Here is a 23,829-nt window from a genome sequence, read left to right as displayed (position 1 = left end):
CAATACAATTTTCTACTTTCTACTATAATTTCTATATTTGCTTTCACTTGAAAGACACTAATGCATGTTTGTATTTGATCTATAATGTTGTATGTAGGAGTGTGTATTATAATGAAAACACAACACAACTAAATAGGAGATAATGATAGTTGATCAAAGGCTAATTGGACTCAACAGAAGACGTTCAATACAAACTCATTGTCAGCTAATGTCCGTAGGGACACAATGATGAAGGTCAAACTTAGACGTGACATCCACTTTGCATGCTTCAACAAACAAAATCTAACAATGGATAATTAGTGATCATTTAATATGATGTAACTGATTAATGTTGAATACAATATTCATTTGCAAGTTAGAAAGCAGTCTGACTTCCCAAAGGTCAAATGGAAAATAGCAAACCCAATACAATTGTCTTATAACTGAGGATATTCTGAGGGAACCTTTAAGTACTCAAACATGTGGAGCTTGTAATATTTTATTATTTTACCAAATGTATATTTCTTACCGCCATTTGCGTTTTCTTCCCATTGCTTTTTGGGGTTTTCCCTTTCTGTAGTTTGTTATATACTTTTGTGTGCATTTGAATGGTCTGCAAAGGCTAAAATCCCAAAGCTCCCTCTCCCACACACTCCCCCCCCCTGCCTGAAACGTCTCCATTGGACTCTTATATTTACTTCCGTAACATAGTGACATCACTATGTGACACTTGCGGTTCTATAGGCCAGCGCTCCAACACAAAAGTAACTGCAAAAGAGAACATGAACCTCCAATTCGCTAAACAAACACCAATGGCTCTGTTAGTACATTTAAAAACAAACCATGTTAACCATGTTGTTATATTGCTTATTACTAATGCAATTCAAGTTGAATTTAGCACTGTTATATCATAGACATAGTTAGCTGATTTAGGTTACTTTTTATTTGTCAGAAGGTGTGATAATAACTAATGCTGAATGCTTCAAATGAAAACGTTTTACAACATACCTGACCATCAAAATTGGAAATTGTCCCAAATCAAGCCTAAATATTTCTTCATATTCTGCATATGGTCAAATCCTCCCATTTGACTTAAAACTAGTCCCTGTGGATAGGAGCACAAGCTACAGCAAACATAAACAATATAAAGACAATTAAAACCTCTGTTTGGTAAAGTATATATCTATATATAAAAACAATGTATTGACATATGAATGCTGGCCATATCAAAAGCTTCAGTTTTATATTTTGGATAAGTTCTTGCCCTGTCAATTATCACAGCTCTGGGTTCTTTAAGTTGTGCAGTGATGGAGTTCAACATTTAACATGCTCCATTACTCATGTGGGATTATTGCAGTCTTTAGTAATGGAGAATGTTTAACTGTATCACTGGAAAAACAGAGGAACCGTGTGCTGGGCCAAATCATTGACAAGGCATTGCTAGATGGTTCAAACAAAAGACTAAATTAACATTGAATTCCTCCACAAATGGGGCGAAGCCTGCGAGCTAGTTCAGGCAGTCAACTCGAGCACTTATGCTGCATTCATACATAACGCCCCTTGCCACTCTACAACCAACCAAACAGAGTCTCCTTGATATGCCGCTCTATTTAACCTGCCAGATCTCTCTCCATGCATTGCTTGCTGCTGCTATTGCTGCAGCTACCTCTACCTCGCTGCGGCTTGCCTGCTGCGTTCACTTGCTATTGCTGCGTTCATGTTCCTGCTGCTGTGTTTCATGTTGCTGCTGCTTGCCTGCCGGTGCTGTCCTTGCAAATGTCTATTGCAATCTCCGACTCTGGAACCGAATCATCATAAGCAAGAAGCCGTAATAAATGCCTCATTCCCGAAACACAGGCTAGCTCAGAGCATGGTTCAAACGCCGCTGGAACGAGCCACAGCTCCCGCACGACACAAATTCAGGTGTCCCTTCCGTCCTCATCTGGAGTTACTTTTAATATCCTTTGGGCCAGAGGCAGTCCCGAATTCTACGCCAGCTCCGGTAACAACCCCTCTCTTGTGTGTCAGCTAAGAGTCGCACTGTCTCTCGGTCGGTGGGTATTTAAACACCAAAAAAGGCAGGAGCAAGCTGACTCCGGCATTCCCAAAGTACCTGCCATCCTGTCCTACCTTCTCGAAGTAAAATCAGCGCTTGAAGCCTTTAATTGCACGATATATTCCCGTGAACAAACTCGATTTCCTCTACCTGCAATGTAAACAAATGTTTCTACTTCCGCGTTCAACCACGTTGTGCCACTGACGTCACACTCCCGAGGATTCTGGGAATTGGAGTCCCAGATCCAGCCACGAGTTCTTGTTTCCGGCCCTTGCAGCAGCAGTTCCTTAGGAATCGCATCCTGGCAGGTATATAATACTATTCTGCATAAGCAATGTTTTATTATGGAAATATTTGGCCTGCAGTAAGTCATATTTGAGGCAATTATACAGAAGTTGTATGTGTATAAGTATTTATACTAGGCCTACTATAAATCAATGAAATTAAAAACGGAAATAAATTAATAATTTCCATCACGTGAATATGAAGGGAAGCTCGATACATTTTTGACCATCATTTTAGACTTCAATCTCCTTAAGTGTCTTTTCTATGAATACCATGAATCATTCTCTGCCAAGCGGCCATGTACATTTAATCACCTACCAAAGAAGAATTTTTCCTCACAGGAATTAACCTGCAATACCTGCAATATCTGCCCCTCTCTGGGTGTGCCTTAGGAGGCTTCATGCTGCAAATCGTTTCCAAGCTCTTTCTAATCACAGATGTTCGTCAAATGACCTTATCACAGGCTTAAATCAAGGTTTCTTAGCAGGTTATGCTGGCTCCCAGGGACCCATGTCTGTTGAAACCTGCACTCAAGACTGAAGTTTGCACTGAAGGAGCCAGGAGTATTACACGTGCTGCTATTTGAACGTTTAAAAACACGACAGGCCCCTAGCCTAGTGCTAGGAGGAATTATTCTAGCAACGTTTCTTTATTGAGCCGTTAGTTCCTCACGATTATTCTGTTAAGAGTATTATTAACTACTAAAGATTTTTCCCGTTTCTTTGCTCTGTAGATGACATGGCAGGGAAAGCAGACATCCCATATGCCTTCTGTGGCATATATATTTTAAGGTTTTACAATCAAATGTGCATTTGGTTTCCATAGTAGCCCACGTTTCTTTGACACCTGTAAGCACCCCTTGGTGTCCATCTTTTAACCATTTCCTAGTTGTTAACTTTCCCAGATAAAACTTTTCAACAGCTAGGCCTACCTCTTTCAGAACAGGAACTGGAAGCCCTTCCACACGTCTAGAATTATCGGTATCATTCTCGATAGTGTGCTGATGCAAGCTTCACTGCCACCAGACAAGCTGTCCCGCATCAGAACAGCCATAATTACAATTAATGTTATTTATTTAGCGCCTTTCCAAATGTTCAAAGTGCTCTATGTCATACTACATATTAGACTTGTAATACATTCAATACTGATTACTGCCTTCAATTATGGTCTCCCACTGGTAGTCTCTCTAAAAGAGATGTTTTATATTTATAAGGGACAAGCGCTAGCCTTTCTGTTCAAACCTTAAGGCACCATAGTCTTAGGTCACGTTCACACCTGCTTGGTTAGTACTATTGAATCGGTCCCTGTAGCGTTAACCCCTTGATGCGGTTAGTTGGATTGGTGTGGAAGCAGTCCGATACCTCTGCTCCGCCTAACAGAGGTGGCCTCGGGTCGCTCGCTAGTAAAACTCTGGAGAGGTTCATTGCTGGTGTGACGTAGTCCGCATCAAAACATGGGAAACAACTATTTGTGCGTCATCGCTTGTTTTGCTATCTATGCTGTGTGCAACATCCAGTAACCTATAGGGTCATGCATTCATTCTGGTGACTGCTTACCTCACTGGTCCCCTGTGTACAGAGAAAAGGCAGTGGTACAATCTCATCAGAGCCACCTGTCATCGGTGAAACCTCCTCACTGCATAACGTCTATGTGTTATAATGTTTTTAATGCACGTTGTCCGATTTATAATCCTATGCGCTGGCCGCAGAGTCTGTTGATGCACTCTCCAGATTAACAGCAGTATGAAAATAACCTGCCAATGCTCCATGATGCAGGCTACTGTAGAAATAGCTGGGATCTGCATTTTATCCGCTTAATGTCCCGCCAATTGTTGAAAAAGCATCTCCGTACAATGACTTTAGTTTACAGTTCATAGTCTGTTTGAGGTTGCCTGGGTGAACGCAAACCCAACCTTCTGCAAATGAAACAATGTAATACACTTGCGTCTGGTGTAAAGACGCGGACTATTCGGCATGAATGCAATCTTAGAGATGGCTATTGCTCAGATCTTTGGTCCTTAGCCCCTCTGCGACGAGTGGAAGGTTATGTTCATTCTTTTATAATGACCTTGCGGTGTCCTCAGATCCTCTCTAGTTACTTACAGATTCTGCGCCTTCTGCTGGTTCGGGGGATTTCACAATGAGTGGTTTGCCCCACCAGCTTGCCATGCCCTGCGTTCAACCAAATGACTCTGGATCTACACGTCAAGCCCTCAAGGATTTCCCATATTCTGCCTCCAACCAAGAGCATGACTCAAAGCATACAATTCAGCTTGGTACTTTATCTTCTTCTGTCCCAACCTCCTCTGTGTACTTATGCAATAGATATAATAGTTGTTCATGCATTAATTGTATTTTCATTCGAATCCTGCAATCTTCAAGTGCTAAGTATTAAGCCACGCTAGAGTTCCTTAATTTGCTCCTCAAGGGCCTTAAGAAGGCACGTCCTCCACGCAATGATAAAGACTGCCTCTTAACTTTGCACCCGTGCAAAGGTTAATGTATAAGTTCAGGCAAAGGGGTTTCACTATACATTGATAAACGTCAGATGCAGTTGTTACAGCTTTCTATTGGTTTCTCAGGTGGTGAATATACACAGACCTCTCACCTTTTAATCCTCAGCATAATCTCACCCTTACTGAATTAACTTTGGAGATCAAATATACACACTGTTTTGAAACATTCAATGTCTGACATTTCTGTTTGGGGAGTCAAGGAACCCGAATAATCATTGCTAAAACTAACACTGTTTTCTTTGTCCTTTATCTTCCATGCTGAACTTCTCGCATCATTGCCCTCTGACACATGGGTCGCCACCCATGTTTATTCGATGGCTGCAAACCCAACGACGAGGGTTCTCCTCCAAGCTACGTGATCTCTGCCTAAGCTGCGATCTGCCCCAGATCGCTATTCCCACTGTTTAAGAATCTGCACAGCCACAACCGCAGCTCTATATCCGCCTACCTCAACACTGAGTATCCTGGGCCGTTGGTCATCTTCTGCCCACCAGCGCTATATCATGCCTCACATGAATGAGATCCTTGCAGCACAAACAACCATGAGCTCTTGCACTACTCGATGATGAGTAACGTTCAAAGATGTATATCTGTAGAATTCTATTATTGCATACCAGGTAGTTGCTGGGTTAGATTATATTTATTTCGTTATAGTATATTCCCCTCATAGCTGCATGCTTGGGGGGGAAAGCTCATTGTCGCTGCCTCAAAGACCTAGACACAGCAGTCTCTCTAGGTAGTATATTCCCCTCAAAGCCGCGGTGCTGGGGGGGGGAGGTCGGCACTGGTCACTTCCAGGCCTACACATAGCAGTCTCTCTAGGTAGTATATTCCCCTTAAAGCCGCGGTGCTTAAGGGGGATGGCTTTTCGGGCTGTTCCCGGGCCTTCACATAGCAGTCACTAGGTAGTACATTCCCCTTAAAGCCGCGGTGCTTAAGGGGGATGGCTTTTCGGGCTGTTCTCGGGCCTTCACATAGCAGTCACTAGGTAGTATATTCCCCTTAAAGCCGTGGTGCTTAAGGGGGATGGCTTTTCGGGCTGTTCCCGGGCCTTCACATAGCAGTCACTAGGTAGTATATTCCCCTCAAAGCCACGGTGCTTAAGGGGGATGGCTTTTCAGGCTGTTCCCGGGCCTTCACATAGCAGTTTCATTAGGTAGCATATATAGGTAGTATATTCCTCTCAAAGCCGCTGTGCTCAGGGAAGAATCGGCTCTGGGCTATTCCTCAGGCCTACACATAGCAGTCTCACTTAGTAGTATATTCCCCTTAAAGCCGCTGTGCTTAGGGGGAATGGCCACATGGCAGCTCGCCAGGCCCTCTACTTATCAGTCTTACATCACCAGCGTCAGGCTCGGGCTACGCAGTTTTGGGGGATAGTATCTAATCTCCACGCAGTTTTGGGGGTTAGTTATTTAATCATCACTCATCGTGCTATGTATATCTATGGAGTGATGATGCCCGAGCCTAGTCGCCAAACTCAACTATATGCTGCTTCTAATAAACATGTTAAAGGAACACGTGAGTTGTCTGACTGAAATCGGGCGAAGCCTGCGAGCTAGTTCAGGCAGTCAACTCGAGCACTTATGCTGCATTCATACATAACGCCCCCTTGCCACTCTACAACCAACCAAACAGAGTCTCCTTAATATGCCGCTCTATTGAACCTGCCAGATCTCTCTCCATGCATTGCTTGCTGCTGCTTTGCTGCAGCTACCTCTACGTTGCTGCTGCTTGCCTGCCCCACCACCACCCCAGCTTCCACCTGTAGGCTCGGGGGTTAGTTATTTGATCATCACTCATCGTGCTCTGTATATCTATGGAGTGATGATGCCCGAGCCTAGTCGCCAAACTCAACTATGCTGCTTCTAATAAACATGTTAAAGGAACATGTGAGTTGTCTGACTGAAAGTCAACTCTGTGATGACACTTTCAACCAGCTGTAAACTATCGTTCCTTTGATATACAAGCGTGATTAAATCCATATACACATGCTTGAGTAATAAACAACATCAGCCACCAGAATTATTTCTGAATTGTGAACACTGGAGATCAAAGTGTACCCTGTTTTCAGTAAAAGCACCAAAAGCTGTTTTAAACAACAGTGCAGTAAACACATCAATCATAAAAGCAGTGCTTATTAATTTCTTTCACAGCAGTAGTTTATACTGCATTGCTTTTGTAATGTCAAACCTGTAAGTGGAAATGCAGTCCGTTTATGTTCAGATGTTTTTACGATTCATCACTCATCAAAACTTTCACAGTGTCCCAAATCCGACAACGGTTTAAAACAGAATCGAAAGCAGCCATTGACATAAACAAACTGCACCTTTTATGATGGATAATGTTGCAATGACATACAAGGGGAAAATGTCACAAAAGTCTAGAAAAAGAAATTGTCAACGAAAAAAACTAACCGGAAGAGATGGAGCTGAAAAGAGGCTTTTCAAGGCTAATGTAAAGAGCCATCAGTCTTCAGGTCCAAATGTTCCCATCAAGTAAACATCAATACATAAGTGTGAATGGAGAGGGAGGGAGGGAGGGGCAGTGTTATACATTTAAAAAAAAAAAAAAAAAAGAAAAGCCAAGCAACTTTATTCAAAGAGCAGAAATACTAATTCAAAGTGTGAAGACTGAGACCTGTTCCATTAAAGGTTATATTGGTTACTAATTACAGTCAAGTAAAAAACAACATAAAGGGTTTAACAGCTCCAATGCTCCTTGAACTGGGTGTTTAACTACCAAAACAAAACCCTTAAACCTCATCAAAGTGAAATAAAACCACCGAAAAGGCATTTTAGAAACACAGAAAATACCTATTAACATCCACTAGTAAAACACCATCCAGCTTATTACACGGCTGTTCAGTAAATAAATCATAAAACAATGATTGTATTGCAATGATAGCAGGGTAACCTAATATGATGGTTGTATTGGTTGAGTTTGTCTGCCATGTAACTGTTCAAGTTACTGTCAGTGCCAGAGCCCGAAACATGTTCCCTTTAGTGTAACTTTCTGTCTGCCTTCTGCTGATTTCGGCTTGATCATAGTCTTTAAACCTCTTGTCTTTCTCTTTTATATTGTTCTCCTGTTCTTTTCTTTAGTGGGGACAGTTAAGCCATCATGAATCCAACATTTTGTGCACTCCATATATATAGAAATGTCTATTCTGAGCATTGATATAACTGTAGGTCCTTAGATCAGAACGTTCTTAGCAATGGTCTGGTAAACCTATCAGCGGACTGCTATTTAAAAATAGCAGAGTGTCCTGATGGATCAGATCAGAATTGAGTATTCAACTAAGCTGTATGATAAAACCATCTGTAAGCAAGGTAGAACTCTAAAATGACAGTTTTAATCTATAGAACCCTATGATCCTCCTCAATGACTATAATAGCTTAAGGACTACTAAATGTTTGCTAGAACCTCCTGAAGGACAACTTGAACTCCATACAAGACTCTGAATCCTTCCTCAATGACTTTAAAGGCCTCCCTTAACTACTACCTCCAATAGGATCCTCCTGAACGAACTCCTGAATACACATTTTTGCAAAAACAACAAGTTTATAAGAGCCAAATATATAACCTCATGTAAACCAATCATGTCATCGCCCATTCATTGGGGTAACCAAGAGACAAATAGCCACCATGACAGCCTGCTGGCTCATGATAAGTGAGCCAGTGATTGTCATTGAGCAAATTAGCTTTATATTCAACAAGATGACACTAATTCAAGATTGAAAGTTGAAGCAAGACATCTGTAGTGTTCTACAGAGTTTCTGATGGTGCATCTATCGCTCAGGTCCATGGAGCTGTGAGGTTGAATTTGTACACAATATGTGTTTTGATTGCTTTAGAAACACTAATAAAGGACATATTTACTAGAGCTGTTACTGAAAGGTTTTCATATACTTCTTAGTTTAAATATATGCTTCAGAATACTTGATTGCACTTCTTCAACAACTTCCCATCATCCTTTTCCATTTTTAATACAATCAAGTTTGGATTTGCATCACTTTTAGTACATGAATAGATTTAGAATATTTTGCAGCTTGCCCTACTGTGTTTCTGATTACAATGACAAAGAAGACAAATAATTCTCTGACTGACAACGTTAGGTCTGAGGAGAACCCACTACCATTTATTGATGTATTTATTGAATAGGCTTTTATATTTGATCATATTTATTGGTTTAGTCTTCCTTAATTTTACCGAGAAAGATCACTATTTATTTTATCGTGTTTTATTTTCTATTATCATACATTTTTCCTGCTGCGTCTCTTAAAGTGTTAAACTGTTATATCATGTACTCTTGTTGTATTTTTAATTGTGATATGTGCCTTGTTAAAGCACTTTGAGCTGCACCTTGTGCATGAAAATTGCAATACAAATAAAGCTTATTATTATCATTATTAATATTATTTAGGTGGTAGTTCAAATGGTAAATGGACTGCATTTATATACCACTTTTACCACTTGTCTTTACAAATACAAATAGTTAGCATTCACACAAGGAAAGCTCAGGGAACTAACATTCACACAATTGGCCATGTCATTGGGAGCAATATGAATAAATCATCTTGCCCAAGGATACATAGTGTAGGTATGTTGACTGCAGTGGCTGGGATTGAACCCCCAACCTTCCAATTGGTAGATGACCACTCCACCTCCCAGCCACAGTCTTAGTCCAGGAAAAGATGCTGTCTGGCCTGACAACAGGAGGAGTGCTTGAATAGGGGGCGGGCCTTTGGGCAGAGTGAAGCTTTGATGGGCATACAAGTCTAAACCCAGACCCCGACATGAGTGTGAGGCACAGATGGGCCTCGGAGCTTCAGGACTTGGGCCTGTTTGGCTTGTTCAGCTGAATTTGATCTGCTCCTCTGTCCCATAAAACCTTGCTAGTGACAGGCAGCTCCACATCGACCCTCCTTCCCCCCTCCATATCCAGCTCACATTTTTCTTCCCTATGAGTATTAGTTTATTGAATAAGTGGCATCTGTTTTCCTGGCCCCGTCACCGTAAGGCGAGGTATTTCTCACTGACACGCGGCGTTGATTTATACGCTACTCGGACTCTCCCTGCAAAAAATAAAGCTAAGCAAATAATGTCCAATACATCCTCCTTCCCCCCCCGACACACATACACTAATGCAAACACACACATCACATCTCTTCTTCCTCCCTCCCCGCTGTATATAATTAAGTTGGCAGATGTTATACACACTCAGACACTTTTACTCTCTCTTCACTCTTACCCACTAACTCCCACTTTCTGTCACACACAAACGGTGTGATGATGAGACAACCAAATAACAAATTACTAAATCAAATGTCTGGTTCACCGGCTTCCTCTGAAAAACTGCAACAACAGATTTGAACTTGAATGCTGTGTCATGTCCATCATGTTGATGCAAATAGAAGTGTTTGTGAATATATTACAAAATAATCCGTGTATCTACCGTCCAATTGTTTTTCTTTATTAGACACGTAAACGGAAGAGCGTCTGAGAGGCGTTTTTGCTTTTTACCTTACTACTGTAAATGGTCATTGGAGCGAGGGGCGGGGCCAAACTCACGGAAGTGATTTAAAAACAAAAGCACTCGTTTGCTAAAATCACATTTGAATCACTACAGTATCCTGCTGAAGGAACGGCGATTATTATAAACAAGGGGAATTTAGCGATCACAACGAAAACGGCCAAGACACATATTGAGCCCAGAAAATGGATGTTATTAAGGGCTGTAAATATAATAAGCATGTGTCTAAAATGGACAACATTGTTAGGAGATTTAAAACTATACAGCGGTTCTGCACTACGGTCACTCCGCCGTCTCTCGAGTTTGTTTTTCAAATCAGCTGCTCTTCATTCCTGCTATATTTGACGAGTGATACAAATATGTGTTACCACAAGTTCTTAAGGAAACTGACACTCTTGGACTCGGTTCTAAATTTGACTTCTACCAGAAATAAAATGAAGTACTTTTGCTGTGTACTTTGTGAGTAATCCTCTGTCAGAGTCCCCTCCATAGTACATAATGCATGTTTTTCTGCTATCTTTGATGAGTGATAACAATATAATTTTACCATTAGTTCTTAATGAAATTGATACTGTTTGACTTTGTATTAGTTAGCCTACTACTTACAATACATTGAAGTACTTTTACTGTGTATTGTTTGAGGAATACTCTGTCAAAGTCCCCTGCTGAGAACAAAATCAAGCCACTTCTGCTAAGTTTGATGAGGGAATTCTTTTTTATTGTCATTAGTTCTTTGTGAGATTGATCCTGTTGGACTCAGTACTACTGAAACTACCCCCACAAGTACTATGAAGTACTTACTGTGTACTTTTCCAACAATCCTCTGTCAATGTCCCCTCCTGAGAACAAGAATGCATGTTTCTCTGCTATCTTGAATAAGCGTTAAAAAACCTTTCTTCATGAGACTGATATTGTTAAGAGGATGGTAGACTGCACAATGACATACTCTGTCACTCTTGTTGGCCTCTTATGATGCTGCGGTCTTTTAATATATGATTATTTCTCAGCCGCTAGTTCGTCACAGATTCTTCAGTCTCATCAGCCTCATCCTTCCATCAGTCCCAGTCAACGCCTCCAGCACACTTCCAGTGTCTGACTCCCTATGATATTGTCCTGATGCTGTAAGGGTGATGCCCCATGATCACAAAATGACCCCTCTAGAGTCTGAGTGCCAAGGACCTCATATTATGTCTGTCATTAATGTTACATCACCCATTATAACAGTTTTCTTTCCTTTTTCTCTTCTCTTAACTGAATAGTCCTGTCTTTAAGTATAATACAATGTAAAGTCCTTTTCCTGCACCATTTTAAGGCTTCAAAAACAGGCATTTGTACTGTATGTGTTGGAGAAATGACACAATCTATGGCCCAGAATTGTACTTTATAAACTCTGAATCTTGTGGTGCTTGAAGAAATACATACTGGCTAAGCCGGCCAGGTTATATATATATATATATATATGCCTTTTTTGGAGCCCTTTTTTGCAATATTTATTAAAATGTCACTAGTTATTTAAACAAACCACTATCTGAGGATAATACAAGCAACCATAAAACACCCTTTACGAGAGAGCCATTGAAGCCCATGAAGAATTTATCCTTCCACAAATATTTTCAACTGCTGTAAATTAGGGCACTCTGTGCAGACAATTAAAAAATATTCTTCATTTACAGTATTTTTAAAAAAAGTGTAAGACTGCATCAATTATAAATATAAATATTTGTATTAACTAACCAAAGTCAATTTAAATAGCGGGCACAAATGGGTTAACTGCCATGCATGTGGTGTTTGATATAGTTTACGTTTAATAAACTATTTTAGGCAGAAAAACGTATATTCACTAAACCTTTTTTAATAGTTTACTATCATTTAGAAAGGTTTTTGTGAGAAATCATTTCAAAAGTAAACTTATTTTTCATTTTATATTTAAATTTGAAATGTTTGCACACAACATTATTAATTTATACATTTGTATCAATTTTTTAAAATTATGAATCCATTTATTTTATTGTATTTCCTTGAGGCTGGGGAAGATATCCAGCATGTAGTTCAACATGCAAATGTTCTAATGCAAGTCAGTATAAGAAAAGGAAATAAAATACGTTTCATAGGAGGATGTGGATTTATTTTCTCTCACCTTGTAATTACACAATCAAACAATCTATAATTTAGCTCTGGCCTTCACTCACAAAAAAACATTTAGTTGAATTGGACACATTTTTCAAAGCTATTGACTGACATGCAATGACTGGGACTGATGGAAGAATCTGCGAGGAATGAACTGGAGCGGAGAAATAATTATATATTAAAAGACAGCAGCTTCATAAGAGGCCAACAAGAGTGACAGAGTGTGTCAGTGTGCTGAAGGATAGACCAGCTATCCAGGCCAGACTCTAAAGACTTTCCAAGGGGTACAAATGCTGCTGCCGGAGTACTGACTGGAAGTATTGCTGATATCATGTCTACCATCCTCTTAAAATACTCTGTCCAACAATATCAGTCTCATGAAGAAAGGTTTTTTTTTAACACTTATTCAAAATAGCAGAGAAACATGCATTCTTGTTCTCAGGAGGGGACATTGACAGAGGATTGTTGGAAAAGTACACAGAAAGTACTTCATAGTACTTGTGAGGGGTTCACTAGTACTGAGTCCAACAGGATCAATCTCACGAAGAACTAATGGCAATAAAAAAGAATTCCCTCATCAAACTGTCATTTTGTTTTCCTACCAAAAATAATTAAATTAAAGGTGGGGTATGTAATTTATTTCAGAAACACTTTTTGTTATATTCCATGGAATGCTCTTAACATCCCGATAGCAATGAATATCTTAAGTGCTTTGACAATAAATATATACAAAAATGCATCTGTGGAAGCCGTAGTACTGTAAAAAGCACGACCAATCATTTTAGCCGGACCGGCTAAAATGATTGGATGGCCTACCGGCCTGTCAGCCTTCCATCTGTGCACAAACTTATCTCATGCCCTCATTGGTCATGTGTGCGTTCGTGTGTGTTGGAGGAGGGGCTCTGTAAGGAAGTGGCAGAATTTTTTCGGTTGTGTATTTTCAAATTCTAGCGCACTCGAGCTGGTTTCTCCAAAATTATCTACCCCACCTTTAAGAAACAATTGAATTGTCCCTCAAGTCATTTCAAGTTATAGGAAACAATCTTAGTCTCTCAGTCTTTTGTCTAAATAGGCTATTTGTATAAATCTGTAAGAGTGGCTTCCAATGTTGTAAATACATATCACATGTATTCAAAACACTTTCTTAAAGAGGCCCTATTGTGCTTTTTGGGGTTTTCCCTTTCCTGTAGTGTGTTATTAGGTTTGTGTGAATATAAATGGTCTGCAAAGGCTAAAATCCCAAAGTTCCCTCTAGAGCAGTGGTTCTCAAACGTTTTCTGTTGGAGAAAAAAATAATAACACAAATAGTCAGGCTCAGTGGCGGCGCCAGAGATGTCTTTTGGGGGTGCTGTGGGGTAGCTTGACGTTTCATAGAGGGTGCTCAAACATTTAGGGTTTCCCATTAATGTACTGGTCGCTACAGTGGAACTTTCTACTGCAACAATCCCCACGCACATACACAGTGTACTGTCTACACAGTGTACCGCAACTGTTACAATGAAGGCTAGATAATCAGCTCACGGCATATAGGTGTAAGCAGGGGTAAAGTGCTATTTGTATAGGTGGTGTGTGGACCTCACATAGGTCCGGGGGCAAGCTCTCTCGGGAAGATTTATTTTTAAATATTGAAGTTAAAAGCATCAATCTGGTGCACGTTGAGAGCAAAATGAAGAGATCTATGGATACATCTCTCAGCACCCATTTGAAACAGAACTGTAAACAGATTTACTTTTTCTTTATGGATATTTTACAAATCACCCTTTTAAACTTTATTCTTTTTTTTTAATATCATATAGTATTTCATACCTGTTTTTCATGTATCCTCTTATTTTTTTATAACTATAATGATCATATAAACGTGTGACTCGGAAATAATTGTTTCCATTAATGGTGACCAAAACATTTGAGACCCACTGAGATAACACTGAGAGAGTCCTTTAGCTCACTGAGTCTCTCAGTCTGACAGGAGAGCTCTCCTCCACTTTGTTGTTGAAAAAACTCCTTATATCCGTTAGCGTAGCTCGCTAGCACCAGAAGCTAACAACAACGATCTCCGGTACCGGTGCGCTCGCTCTCTCTCTCTCGCTCACGCACACAAAATGGCTCGTTCCACACACACACAGAGCCGAGCTTTAATGAAACACAGAGACCCAGACGTAATAGTACTGCATCATATTATTTTAAAATCAATAATTTTTCAAATTATGATTTTTTTTTTTGTATAACCATTTTTCCTCCTGGCATGCCTCTGCGCCCCCCACTTTGAGAACCACTGCTCTAGAGGGAGTTTCTCTCCCACACACTGATTGATGTACTCTTTAGTAGTCAAAATCCAATACATCCTCATTTTTTAAAATTATTATTATTATCTTTATTGTCTCAAAGTTTGTACTCAGAATTTTGAACTATGGAGTCCAAAACTTAAATATGATACAATGGTATGTACTCATATGACAATATTTAATTTGAGTACAACAAAATTGATTGAGCCGGTTTTTATCTTTTCATTTTACGGAGCTAAAAAAAAAGTGGTGTAGATAGGAAGTTAAATCATCAGGTCTTTCTCATTCTCACACTGGAGCGAACAGTTGAGCAGGAATTGTTTATCTAATCAATACAATTTACCAGTCTAACGCTTACAAATACTGTTTCAGGTTGATACGCTTGAGTGGGAAAAGGTGGATGGTAAACATTGGGAACACCATCTTCTTGGGCAATTTGTTGGTAATGTTCCGTATAAGTTTATCTAGGATTCACATTGCTCATACAGAGGTAACATAACCTCCAACTATTTTGTTAATAAAGATGGACGCCAACATCTCAATAGATGTTTTCTTACCTGTCTGGATTCTGCGGACACACGTGCATCTGCAGCAGGATCCTCTGGGTGAAGGTTTTGAAGCACTGGCCACACTTCCACAGGTGCCAGTCGCTGAAGTCACTGCTCAGCTGGCTGGTGGAGGTCGGGCTTGCCAGGACTCGCTGGTTCTTTAACCCCAACTGGCCGAAACTGGAGTCCGAGGAAAGCCCAACCCCAACCTTGTCTAACAGGGAGAAATTCCTTGGACAGGGGGAATGGGGGAAGACCATGGAGCGCATGTGTGCGGTGGAGGGGGTGGACGAAGAGGAAGACGAGGAGGAGGAAGGTTTGCCGTTCTTGCTGAAGGATTGAAGGGACTCCTGCCTGGTCATCGCTTCTACCACTGTGGCTGGGACGTTTACTGGGGATAAAGAAAATACAGAATTGCAACAGTTATGCGGGTATTAGGTGGTTTCAAGTGTTTGAGCAAGGCTTTCAAAAATAAAAGTCCACTAAAGTAAGGAAAACCAAATGTTTTTTTTATGTATTAGCCACTAGCATGATTATCAAAATGGGCAAGAATGCTTTCGGCTAGGAACTCAAACGTTAATGTAATATGTGTTATTTTAATACGATTATATTTTGAACCCATTACATTTTCGAATAAAAGGTAAATAAAGAGTCTATACGACTCAGTTATTTCGGTTCCGCAGTTCTTCTGGTTCAGCAGTTCTTCATTTACCTGACTTGGCGTGGGACAGACCAATGAATCCCAGGAAAAACTGAAGGACTAAGCTGGGTACAAGGCCAGCGCAGCCTTCTTGGCCTGGTAAAAAGCTACTTCGTCCAAACTGAGGCCAGGGGCCTCATGTATAACGCCGTGCGTAGGATTCACGTGGGAAGGTTGCTTACGTAGTAGGATTCCGAAAAATAGGTCCATACATTTTCCGCCACTTCCCGATTCACCAAACATTGCGTACCGGCAAGGAAAGTGCGTATGGCACTTCCTACGCCGGTTTCCCTTTATAAATCACAACCGACTCGAAATGCGGTGCAGCTTTTGCGGGCTTCACGTAACGCCCATATTTGCCTATAAATAGTCAAAGAAACGCCCATTCATTCATTCTGACTGACTGCATGAAGAAGATCGCAGGAAATGACGACAGAACAGCTAAAAAAGACATCTCACACCGTGTCAGATGTGGGTTATTTTGGGGAGGTCGAGATAAATCATATTGTTTGGTGGATGCAGTTTGAACCAGAGTAGCAGCATGGAGGTCGGATCGTCACCAACATAAATAAATAAATGGCCCGAAAAAGGTTAATGACAAAAACAATACACATAGCCTTCCTCAGGCAGTGTGTTTGTACCGTGGACAGGAGACCCCCCCCTTGATGAGAGACTGTAAGAAGTGATCGGGGAATCCCTCCGGAGTGGAGTCATGACGACTGGATCTGAATTATGTTTTTGTATTTGGTGGTTTGTGTTCCAGCTGTCGATCAGCTGTGCGCAGCGTCTCCACTGCAGCAACTCTATATCCACCAGTTAAAGGAAATACAACTAATGTGTTGTGTTATATTAGCTGTACAATTTACCACATATGGTGTTCTTAGCTTCCATACCTCCTGTGTTTTACGAGCGACTTATCAAGTCTTGGCAAACGGCATAAAACACGATTAAACATGGTAGTATAAAACCATGCTCGTACAACCTATAGAAATGCAACACGGCGTCAGTTTAGACGTAATTCTGTCCTCCTGCTTACCGCATCATTTATGAGAAAACATTTCATAACATTAACACAACATATTCCAGGTGGTTTTAAATAACATATCCGTATTTATTTATTTCTCCAAGTTATGTTTTTGTGTGCACTGAGGAGTCTCAAACAGGCGTTTGTTTAATCATTTTAAGATTGGCTTTAATCAATGTTTGAACATGAATTCTTCATATGATAAATGAGAGGTAACGTTCTATTTATGGTATTATTTCCACATATTTCTCTCCATTCTTCCTTCTGCCAACGGTGTCGCAGTTTCTCGTCTCTCCCGTTTTTGTGCTTAGTGCGTACGCATGGGTTAGAGTTTGCGTGGAGGACCGCACGTTTTCCCATCAAGTTAGTATTTTATAAATCGCAAACATTGCGTAGAAACTGGCGTACGCCATTTTTTGAGCGTATATCGCTTTATAAATGAGGCCCCAGGTCTCCTTGGCTAGCCCAGGGCAAGTTGCAGCTCCTGGTTCCAATGAATGAAATGATGGGTCCAGTTTGGAGTCTGTTCGTTTACAGTTACAGGGACATACTGTTCCTCTGATTACTGAAAAGTTTCTCAAACTACAGCCCCACTGCAACATTTACTGCTAATACAAAAGGTAATGCCACATCTACTGTTAACAATGCTGCTTTTCCTGCATTTATTCTACCACCACAAGCTTTAATCATACTCTAATGCATTAATATTTATAATCAAAACACATGATACATATTATTCTGAAATGGATGATTACTTTCTCTTTTGGTACTTATACTTTTGGCACTTTATCTATATTTTGATGCTAGTACTTTTGTACTTTTACTTGAATTAGATGTTGATTGCAGGACTTTTACTTGTAACAGAGTCTGTTTAGACTGGTAGTTCTACTTTTACTTAAAGTGCACCTATCATGCTATTTTTAGGCAATAGCATGATAGGTGCCAGGTAGGTAGGTCTCAGATATATAGAGATATATAAAAAACATGTCTATGAAGTGTTTTGCTCAAAATACCAAACAGATCACCCATTCTAGCCATGCCTCATATCCCTCTATTTCACTTCCTGTTTCAAAAGTGCTGATTTGGGGTATAAAGCTTTAAAAAAAGAGAAATTGATATAAAAAAAAAAGAAGGAGGGGGCTGAGCTCATGCGGGAGATTCTACCGGCAGATACTGCGGTGATGAAACGCCATATCATGGATTATCAAGGATTATTTCTGAAACAGTCTGGAGCTCAAAGGCTTTCTCTTTTGCCGGTTATACCACAAGGTGAGTTCCTTTTTATTTCCTGCTTCTTCACACACATGCTCTCTCCAGTACAGGTTAGCTCTGAGTGTTAGCGATGCTAATGTAAACATGCACCGACCATATTACGTCCAAAACAGTCGGGCATTGTTTCTGATAGCAACGTTTCTGATAGTGCCGTGGGTGTAAAGCCAGCCTACATTTCCGATATTACGTCATATCGGACGCAAATCTGGATCAGCTCCGTTGTCGCCCAGTTTTTAGAGATGTGGGTACGGAGGAAAAGAGAGAGGATTTTATTTACTGACGCTGCGTGAGTTCCCTGACACACCGGGGACACATCTTTATGTATAAAAGACATCAAAAAGTGCATTTTGCATGATAGGTCCCCTTTAAGTACATGATCTGAGGTACTTTTTTCCCCTCTACTACTAATCCAATTATGGCCATTTCTACCTCTGCTTGTATTATTGCATCTGCATTTAACTAACACTAATACCATGTCTACTAATGCTATTGCTGCTACTCAACTTCTACTTTTTTCTAGAAATGCTACTATTGTTAGTGCTACTTGAATTGTTTTCATTATTGTGCATTAGGTATACTGTATTGTCAAGGTTAGTGTTTCATGTCATGATTTAATTTATTTTGTGAGGCAGTTTGTGTCTGTTTTGATGAAGTGCTTTGTAACAAAAATCTAAAATTAGAACCTGATAAAGAAAGATAAATGTATGAAGCAGATAAGATTGATAGATTTAGGATACAAAAGTGTTACTGGTCAAGTACAATGACATTAACAGGAACAAAGAAATCATATCAAAGTGAGTAATTCGATTTTGGGTAAACCAGCTGTTACCAGCTGTCCTCACTTGAACCCAGTTGTTTTTCCCCATATGACAGACCAAGACTCTATAACCCTTCATCAAATTTGAAATGACATTAAAAGTGCTTGTCTTACTTCAGCTCACTGCGGATGGTTTCACTTTTCATTCTGCTAAATTAGTTTGGAAAACGTAATAAGAATAATAATGTATTGTATTTGTCCACTTGGGGAAATACGTTTTTTAGCTTGATCAGGAAGAAAGTGAAAAAGGCCGACTTCCTCTCTCGGACAACAGAGATACAATATGTGTTTCACACTCAAATAATAGTTAAGGTTTTTGGAACCATGGCTGTGATCTTTCCTAAACCATATCCATGGCTACGGTCCAATAGTCCAAATGGTTAGTATTTGATGACTTCCTGAAATTGAACCATATCAAACATGGTGGCATTGAAAACACATGCGCAGGGGTTATGAAGAGCGCTGCATAAACAAAATGCTGCAAGAAGCTCAACACACAACAGGGACACTAGAACAGTGATGCATACAGCTGGGACCGGAGCGCTTGTTGATGGGGATTGTAAAGTTGGCCAACTGTCACTGGAAACTTACCTCAAATGTCTGCTTTATCTGCTTATTTTACCAATGTGATCTTATGATTCCTTCTGATATTATTGCAGATCTGCTGTAAGCTAGCTAGCTAACATAGCTAACCTAGCCATTTCAAATATACTGACTATACACTAGGGCTGCCCCCAAATAGTTGATGAATCACTAGTCGACTAATTAAGTCTTAACTGAGCAATTTTTCATTAGTCGATTAGTTGAAGAAAAAAAAAAAGTATATACAAATAAAAAATAAACCTCGCTGCATGTGCTATGACGCGTCAGCTGGAAACCCCCTCAGACTTCATTCAGAGCGGAGCCTGTATATTAAGTTAATTTGGTCGGGCAGGAAATCTAAAGTGTAGATCTTTCTGAGCGAGTAAAGGGCGAGTCCCACAAGGTGACATGCAAACTACGATGGCAAATAGTCTCCTCCATATCCACGCCATCAAAGCGCAGCTTCCTGAATGCCGGCTTCATAACAAAACACAGAGCTTAATTATCCCCTCAACGTGTGTTACTTTCTCAGACTCGGAGGAAAACAGCTGCAGTGAGTCAGACAGTAAGTAGCCTGGCTTTGTATCAACATATAGACCTATAATGTATAATCATTCTGACCTCAGAAAACGATAACGTTTTAATTTCATGATAAGGGCGTAAGGCGGATGGATTAAGGCAATAAGAATCCTTACCGGAGCTGCGTCCGTGTGCTGTGACTCTCATGGCTCTCTACATTTAATTTATATTTCAAAGGTTCATTATTACAGTTTTATTATATATTTTATGTGAAGCACAACGAGCCATGCTGTTATAATAACGCTCTTTATCAGCCTTTGAAACTGAAACCATTTTGGGCAAAATCTTTTTTTAAATATATACATTTAGAATCATAATGTATTATAAACGTGCGACGATAAGTGGACTAATCGCCTTAATTGACGACTATTGGTGGACTAGAAACATCTTTACGAGGGCTGCCCTACTACACACTTTCAATTATGAAACAAATGAACTGCCAACAGTGACAGTGACGATCAACTTTTTAAGTCCCGAACTTCAACAAGCGCTCCAGTCCCAGCTGTGTGCGCTTTTAGTAAACTCTGCGCATGTTTCGCCATGTTGGTGAATGTTTGTGTTTTTACATTTGCATACATTTTGAAAGTACAGGGTGTTTCTCCTCATGGAAGTGTTTTGGGCCATTGTAGTGCGTTTGCACCTGTTGGCCACCATACAACCTTCATACCAAAAAGCATATATTTATTAAGCAGACTTTGTACAATCCAAAAGCATCACAGCATCAAAAATATAGAGACCTCTCAGAGACATGCTAATGTACCCAATCAAGCTTTTAAGGTAGGATATTCCAAAAAAGTGCATGTTATCTAAAAAAGACTTGAGGGGATAGTTGTGATGGGCCAGTATAAAAAGTTACTGTATTTAGCAGTCCACCACATCTATCAATTTCCTTTCTCTATCATCCACAGTACATCCTGACTCATTCTCTTTTGTTTAAGATATGCCATTAGCTAATCCAACTGAATCATTACGCCTATTTTTTCTCCTCTCTCAAACCTTGCTGTGCTGCCCTTCTGCAGTCAGGTCATCATCACCATTTTCCATCTTTCATCAGCTCACCTCTGTCATCAGGCCACCAGACTCCATTGATCCTCTAATAACCTTATGAGGGGATAATTACACCATTTGTAATTTTGCCCGACGGAACTATTGATGCCTGCATTATGCGCCGCTCGCCAACTCTTAATTCATTTTACTACAAACATCACAAAAAATGCTAATCAATATGGTTTGGGATGCGCATGAAATGCATTATCGAAATGGGAGAATTATGCAGATGCAGTTTGCAACATTGCAGAGTCTGTGTTTTCTTTCTTTATAAAGGGGTGTGTTTATTTACAGAGGAGTGTGACGTGAATACAAACTCACCACAGATCTTAATGACTGAACATCGTGCAAAGTTTTAAAAGGAACTTTTCAAACCTAAAGGAGGTCCGAATTTGAATGGAGGATAACAATGTACATCTGGGTCAGTCTTTCTTTTTATATATCAAATCTAGCTGCAGTTACAAAAAGTGCATCCCGTTTCCAAAGATCATCCTTGAAATGTTTCTATAACTTCACCTGTGGTAAATTAAATAGATTGGACATGACTTGGAAAGGAACACACCTGTCTATATGAGGTCCCACAGTTGACAGTGCACATCAGAGCACAAACCAAGTCATGAGGTCCAGGGAATTGTCTGTAGACCTCAGAGACAGGATTGTATCAAGGCACAGATCTGGGGAAGGGTACAGAAACATGTCTGCAGCATTGAAGGTCCCAACGAGCACAGTGGTTTCCATCATTTGCAAATGGAAGATGTTTGAAACCACCACAGCTCTTCCTAAAGCTGGCCGCCCAAACCAAACTGAACCTGATGGTCACTCTGACAGAGCTCCAGTGTTTCTCTGTCCAGAAGGACAACCATCTGTGCAGCACTCCACCAATCAGGCCTTTATGGTAGAGTGGGCAGAAGGCCTTTTACTCCACAGTAAAAGGCACATGAAAGCCCCCATGGAGCACCTAGAGCAGAGGTTCTCAATTGTTTTTCAGCCAAGGACCCCTTACAAGATAGAGAATACACCAAGGACCCCCTCATTCTGATTTGTGATTTTGGGTTATATAAATAAAAATGTAGTACTTGATTGACTTGTATGTCCCTTGGAATAATCTGACGTAGCCTATTTTTTACACTTCTATAGTCTTAGTTATGTGAAAGAACAACACAAGAGAAATGTATTAGAAAGATATTGGATATGTATTAAAAATATTTGCACCATCTCAACACAGAATATCCATAAAACAATCAATCAATTAGCTGCAAGTAACACTGTAGCCTAAAAGAAAATATCAAAGGGAAATCAAGAGAAAAGTGATCATTTGAAGTGCATTCAGAACCTAGCACACATCACACACACGACACACACACCACCACACACACACACACACACACACACACAGCACACACCACACACACACACACACACACGTTACATCACACACACACACACACACACACACACACACCAACCACACCACAAGCACAACACACACCACACACACACACACACACACACACACACCAACACCACACACACACCCACACACCACACCACACACACACACACACACACACACCCACACACACACACACACACACACAGGGGTTAAAGTGGGCCGGAACATCCAGAACAGCGTTCCGGCACCTTCGATTATAATAGTAAATAAATCTGATTGGCAGTTTCATACATATAATGTCAAGCGAGTTCACAGGTGCTGCCAACTCTCACACAATTGACATTTTTCACCACGCTCTCAGCACAAGTCCGTTTTTCTTCAAGCAGTGAAAAACAAATTCATAACTGATAATGTCATGGTTGCGAAAAGAAGACACTTCTGCACATTGCGCAACAGCAGCACATGACCATCTGAATAGCGAGAAATATACACAAATGTATTATATTGTAACTTATTCCCATGCATGTTGCTCAAAGTAATCCGTCTCAACTTCTGCGTCCTCTCGCGCCATGCGCACCAGGCAGGAGTGAGAGTGAGTTACCATGGTTACGGGGACGCTCTGTTGTCTCTGTCTGCTCTGAAACTGCTCGCGATTCCCAATAATACGTTTTTAGTAATATAACATAATTTTATAACAGTTTTTGTTAACATTATACAGGTTAATGTTTCTTTATTACAATCCAAGAGGGCAAGTGGTGTTTGACATGTAGAAATGTGTTGTAAATTACAATTTGGTCACACACAGAGAGAGAGAAATAGAGAGAGAGCGGTAGAGCAGAGAGAGAGAGAGAGAGAGATAGAGAGCGAGAGAGAGAGAGAGAGAGAGAGAGAACCTCATTCACACAACGCACTCCGGTTCAAGCCCGTGCTAGGCTTTTTAGGTTCAGACATAGTTCTTTAGTTCTTCGGTTTAGCTCTGCTCTTTTCACAAAACGCGGCCGCAGAGTCGCGAACTGGTAGATGGCGTCGTGGCTGTCATCGTTGCGTCATGACGTAACGCGTTTGCGTGTCCTAGCTTCATAAAGCG

The 23,829-nt window shown here is 40.4% G+C and overlaps 1 protein-coding gene across 1 annotated transcript in view; it reads right to left on the bottom strand.

Annotated features, from left to right (window-relative positions):
• Window positions 1-23,829, bottom strand: part of prdm6 (PR domain containing 6) — a 145,777-nt gene that overhangs the window by 18,137 nt on the left and 103,811 nt on the right. The window contains 1 exon segment of the mRNA XM_034230308.1: window positions 15,338-15,719. Within this exon segment, the coding sequence (XP_034086199.1) occupies window positions 15,338-15,719 (382 nt within the window).

The sequence above is a fragment of the Gymnodraco acuticeps genome, unplaced genomic scaffold, assembly GCF_902827175.1.
Source record: "Gymnodraco acuticeps unplaced genomic scaffold, fGymAcu1.1, whole genome shotgun sequence".
NCBI classification, from domain to species: domain Eukaryota; kingdom Metazoa; phylum Chordata; class Actinopteri; order Perciformes; family Bathydraconidae; genus Gymnodraco; species Gymnodraco acuticeps.
The sequence above is the reverse complement of the archived record's forward strand: the minus strand, read 5'-3'. Positions and strand labels throughout refer to the sequence as shown.